At 42.8% G+C, this 6,000-nt stretch overlaps 1 protein-coding gene across 1 annotated transcript in view; it reads right to left on the bottom strand.

Moving 5' to 3' along the window:
- Positions 1–280: 280 nt before the first annotated feature.
- Positions 281–6,000, bottom strand: part of LOC109879241 (rho GTPase-activating protein 40) — a 43,946-nt gene continuing 38,226 nt past the window's right edge. Inside the window, exons 14-15 of the mRNA XM_031826009.1 lie at positions 5,888–5,955; positions 281–4,715 (exon numbers count right to left, since the gene is read on the bottom strand). Coding sequence (XP_031681869.1) covers positions 4,600–4,715; positions 5,888–5,955 — 184 coding nt within the window. The 3' untranslated portion in view covers positions 281–4,599. The remainder of the gene's footprint in view (positions 4,716–5,887; positions 5,956–6,000) is intronic.

Raw genomic sequence — 6,000 nt, 5'->3', positions numbered from 1 at the left:
CTGTCATTGCTCATCCATATATTTATATGTATATATTCTTATTCCATTCCTTTACTTAGATTTGTGTGTATCAGGTAGTTGTTGGGGAATTATTAGATTACTTGTTAGATATTACTACACTGTCGGAACTAGAAGCACAAGCACTTAGCTACACTCACATTAACATCTGCTAACCATGTGTATGTGACCAATAACATTTGATTTCATGTAGAAATTCCATAGTCTTTACATAGTATTTCTGTAAATTCAATATATGTGAAATAACAAACAGTTCACAATATTATTTTCACATTTATTGACAAATCTTTAAAAAAAAAACATTTATACAAAAGATATTTGCACCAGGCCTACCTAAATGACTTTCACTTGACAAGAGTAGAAAATAATTGCTTTAGTAAACAGTACAAATACACCTACTGCGTGCAGTAATTCCATATAGGGTTTTGGTTCTAAACCATATATACTGAACTAGCATTGTAACCTACAGTAGGGTAAATGTCTTTCAGAGCATTTGATTGTGAGTACATTATTACAAAGTAAAGTCCATTCATTGAAGACATTCAGTCTACTCGGGTCATTACAGTAAAATACATGTCTCTATTTTCCATTACTCCTCATGTCGAGTCCTCAGATCTTGACACACACATGTGTTTATGACGTCACGTCCCGGAACATTAAACATTCCAATATGTCAGTTCTCCATTATGACGTCACGTCCCGGAACATTAAACATTCCAATATGTCAGTTCTCCATTATGACGTCACGTCCCGGAACATTAAACATTCCAATATGTCAGTTCTCCATTATGACGTCACGTCCCGGAACATTAAACATTCCAATATGTCAGTTCTCCACATGCTGTACATGTGGCCCATGTTATTGATCAGCTGTTTGCATGTGTGTGTTTGCATCAATATCTACTCATGTACTGTGGACTGGGGTGTATAGTGTCACTACTTCCCCTGAGGGAGAACAGAGCTTTAGAGGTGACCTAGTTCCACTGATTAACGTCAGCAGAAGGCTGTGTGTGTGTGTGTGTGTTCCATCAGTGCTTTGTACCGGGGTACTGAACTGTGCCATGGACTCAGGACTCAACCCAATTGGGCTTGTGTAATGAAGCAAGCAAGCAAGCACACACACACACGCACGCACACACGTACACGCACGCACGCACGCACACACACACACACACACACACACACACAACACACACACACACACACACACACACACACACACACAGAGATAATAACATCCGTAGAACACCCAGATATTACCCTCTCTATCAACCAGAAGAACTGACTCCTCTGTGGTAATGTTCATGGAATGCATGAACCAATACATGAACCACTGCATGAACCACTGCATGAACCACTGCATGAACCACTGCATGAGCCACTGCATGAACCACTGTATGAGCCACTGCATGAACCACTGCATGAACCACTGCATGAACCAATACATGAACCACTGCATGAACCACTGCATGAACCAATACATGAACCACTGCATGAACCAATACATGAACCACTGCATGAACCAATACATGAACCACTGCATGAACCAATACATGAACCACTGCATGAACCACTGCATGAACCACTGCATGAACCACTGCATGAACCAATACATGAACCACTGCATGAACCAATACATGAACCACTGCATGAACCACTGCATGATCCAATACATGAACCACTGCATAAACCAATATATGAACCACTGCATGAACCAATACATGAACCACTGCATGAACCAATACATGAACCAATACATGAACCACTGCATGAACCAATACATGAACCACTGCATGAACCAATACATGAACCACTGCATGAACCAATACATGAACCACTGCATGAACCAATACATGAACCAATACATGAACCAATACATGAACCACTGCATGAACCAATACATGAACCAATACATGAACCAATGCATGAACCAATGCATGAACCAATACATGAACCACTGCATGAACCAATACATGAACCAATACACCGTGACGATGCATCAGTAGGTCGTGTGACAGACAGGGAATTACACTGTGTGATGGATGCTGGCTGTCATTACACTGCTGCTCGGTTCTCTCTCCTAAAATGGCAGCACAATAGAACAGAAGGCTGTGGCTCTGACTCTGTACTGAGCAATGACTGAACAAATGACTGAACCAATGACTGCTGTGACTGAGATGAGATCTATGCAGTTTGTTACATTCTTGTTGTCACTCCTGAGGAGACTGGTAGCTAAACATACATTCATGGTAGGTTGTAGATATGTAAATTCATGGTAGGATGTAGATGTGTAAATACATGTGTTGTTGGTTGCATCTGTGATGTCTGAGTGTCATCAGAAGAGTAACATACATGGTAGGTTGTAGATGTGTAAATTCATGGTAGGTTGTAGATGTGTAAATTCATGGTAGGTTGTAGATGTGTAAATTCATGGTAGGTTGTAGATGTGTAAATTCATGGTAGGTTGTAGATGTATAAATTCATGGTAGGTTGTAGATGTGTAAATTCATGGTAGGTTGTAGATGTGTAAATTCATGGTAGGTTGTAGATGTGTAAATTCATGGTAGGTTGTAGATGTGTAAATTCAGGATAGTTTGTAGATGTGTAAATTCATGGTAGGTTGTAGATGTGTAAATTCATGGTAGGTTGTAGATGTGTAAATTCACGGAAGGTTGTAGATGTGTAAATCCATGGTAGGTTGTAGATGTGTAAATTCATGGTAGGTTGTAGATGTGCAAATTCATGGTAGGTCGTAGATGTGTAAATTCATGGTAGGTTGTAGATGTGTAAATTCATGGTAGGTTGTAGATGTGTAAATTCATGGTAGGTTGTAGATGTGTAAATTCATGGTAGGTTGTAGATGTGTAAATTCATGGTAGGTTGTAGATGTATAAATTCATGGTAGGTTGTAGATGTGTAAATTCATGGTAGGTTGTAGATGTGTAAATTCATGTTAGGTTGTAGATGTGTAAATTCATGGTAGGTTGTAGATGTGTAAATTCAGGATAGTTTGTAGATGTGTAAATTCATGGTAGGTTGTAGATGTGTAAATTCATGGTAGGTTCTAGATGTGTAAATTCATGGTAGGTTGTAGATGTGTAAATTCATGGCAGGTTGTAGATGTGTAAATTCAGGATAGTTTGTAGATGTGTAAATTCATGTTAGGTTGTAGATGTGTAAATTCATGGTAGGTTGTAGATGTGTAAATTCATGGTAGGTTGTAGATGTGTAAATTCATGGTAGGTCGTAGATGTGTAAATTCATGGTAGGTTGTAGATGTGTATATTCATGGTAGGTTGTAGATGTGTAAATTCATGGTAGGTCGTAGATGTGTAAATTCATGGTAGGTCGTAGATGTGTAAATTCATGGTAGGTTGTAGATGTGTACATTCATGGTAGGTTGTAGATGTGTAAATTCATGGTAGGTTGTAGATGTGTAAATTCATGATAGGCTGTCATGTAGAACATGTGTATACTTTATATTGATGTGATGGTGCAATGTCCAAGCTTCCTCAAAACGTGTAAACACTATTCATAGATTTCATATAAAAGTGTACTCTGAAGAAGTGATGACACATGGGTAATAGGATGAGAGAATAAATATGCAGAACCGCAGCAAAGTACAACTGATCAAAACATTTAACAAGAATAAGAAGACTGTCTGAAAAGAGTCCCCGAAAAGAGTGGGTGAGCTTACATGACTGTTATGTTACGATCAGAAACACCTTTTCAACCATTTCCAAGGAGAACATTAATGACTACATACAGATACATCCAATCAGTTATAAATAGTCAATCCATCGTGATATTCAATACTTCATAAAATCCTTCAAAAACAAAAAAACAAACAGAAAGGTTGAAGTCCAGCTTCACTGTCTTAAACAACAGTTCCCTTTAGGGGTACTGTAATCATGTCTTAGAGGTTGACCTTTGATCCCTTAGAGAGAACTATGCCCTCTGTCCCCTGTGTTTAGGGCCTCTTATAGAGCCATCAGAGGCCAAGAGCCATCAGGGACAGGGACCTAAGAGTCCCTGTCCCTTACATCAGTTCATCAGAGTACCTGACTTTCCCTCTGTGTGACATTAAAGAAATAGATAAACAAGGAAAAGAGATATACTGTGCATGTGCCTCTCTTATTACTTTGTGATCAAATGGCATGAGTAGAAGGAATGGAGAGAGAGTGGGAGAGAAAGAAAGAGAGACTCGGAGGCAGCTGCATCAGATTCCCATCTGGGCTTCTGCGGATGCTGGGAAGTGATTGGCTGAGAGCCTGAGAGCTTAGCTGACAAGCCAGGAAGCAGACTGAGACACAAGCTCAGCCACTCCTCCACCTGAAGTCTGGAGGTAGGGTGTTTTTCCGCAGTAGCTGCTTTACTTCTCCTAGTCTGGTCTCCTCCGCAATGGGCAGAGAGAGGGCTCAGCCTTGAGGTGGTTTGTGGTGGCAGCATCCTCTTCTCCTCTACTCCACCTGGTCTCCCTCCTCCTCTGGCTGGCTCTTGGAGCCCCCTGCTGGTCTCTCCCTCCTCCTCTGGCTGGCTCTTGGAGCCCCCTGCTGGTCTCTCCCTCCTCCTGCGACTGTCTTATATCTGCAGTCCCTTACTGGTGGTCAGCGGTTTGTGTTTGATGACCCACTCTCCACTGGGGTTGTTGTTGTACAGGTCCAGGAGATGGGTCTCTGGGTCCAAGCAGTGCTCACCTACAGGACAGAATAGAACAACACAAGGCAGAGTCAATACTGACGGACAGATTTTGTAATTGAACATGTTTTTATACAGGTTATTCTCATTCAGATAAAATCTCTTCTGCGATTGAGATATTGAAAACAGTTTGAAACTAAAAACTTAAACTCTGCCTTGTTTTTGGTCCGTGAATGCACGTACATTATGAGTGGCGTGTGAATGATTGGGTCCAGTACATAACAGTGCAGTAGCTACATGTGGAAGCATTTGTCTGCTCTGATAACTTCAGATGCACACCTTTGGCTCCCCCCCCCCCTCTTTCTCTCCCTCTCCCCTCCCCCTTCTCTTCCTCTCTCGCCCTCTCTCTTTCTCTCCCCCCTCTCTCTTCCTCTCTCAAGCTCCCCTCTCTTTCTCTCCCCCGCTCTCCTTCTTTCTCTATCCCCCCTCTCTCCCTATGCCCCTCTCTCCCTCTCGCTCCCCCCTCTCTCTCCCCCCTCTCTCTCCCCCTCTCTCTCCCCCCTCTCGTTCCCCCCCCTCTCCCCCCTCTCTCATGCTCTCATGCTCTCTCTCTTTCTCCCCCTCTCGCTCTTTCTCTCCCCCACTCTTCCCCCCCTCTCTCTCCTTCTCCCCCTCCCTCTCTCTCCTTCTCTATCCCCTGTTTCCCTCTCTCTCTCTCCCCTATCTCACCCCCCCTCTACCCCTCTCTCACCCACTCCCCCTACCCCTCTCTCAGCCCCCCTCACTCTCCAGTTCATTGCGTAAGGCCTGGCCAGCGTAATAAGTTCAATCAGCAGAAAGACATGCACATGTCAGAGTCACTCATGTAACCTTCTAATGTGGCTCTCAGCCTGATTAGATAGCAAACCGGGATTCAACGTCTATTTCAAAGCATTTTGAACTGTGCTTGATTGAGCCTGATGCAATTAAATAGCATGAGAAAGAATGGAAAGAAAACAAAACAGATTTCAAAGATTTCAAATAGTATTTGAACCCATGTCTGGTATGGGTATGGGGTGGAGTCTGGTGGATAGACTGGGTATGGGGTGGAGGCTGGTGGATAGACTGGGTATGGGGTGGAGGCTGATAGATAGACTGGGTATGGGGTGGAGGCTGGTAGATAGTCTGGGTATGGGGTGGAGGCTGGTAGATAGACTGGGTATGGGGTGGAGGCTTGTGTTGTGGTACCTACCAATATTTCCTCCCACTTCATACATGGCACAGTCCAGGTATGATCCCAAATCATTCACCAAACCGTTCCTGTGATAAAGAACAGGCAGACTTGTTATTCATTCAATGTATTCG

The sequence above is a fragment of the Oncorhynchus kisutch genome, linkage group LG1 (genome assembly GCF_002021735.2).
Source record: "Oncorhynchus kisutch isolate 150728-3 linkage group LG1, Okis_V2, whole genome shotgun sequence".
In the NCBI taxonomy this organism is placed as follows: domain Eukaryota; kingdom Metazoa; phylum Chordata; class Actinopteri; order Salmoniformes; family Salmonidae; genus Oncorhynchus; species Oncorhynchus kisutch.
The sequence above is the reverse complement of the archived record's forward strand: the minus strand, read 5'-3'. Positions and strand labels throughout refer to the sequence as shown.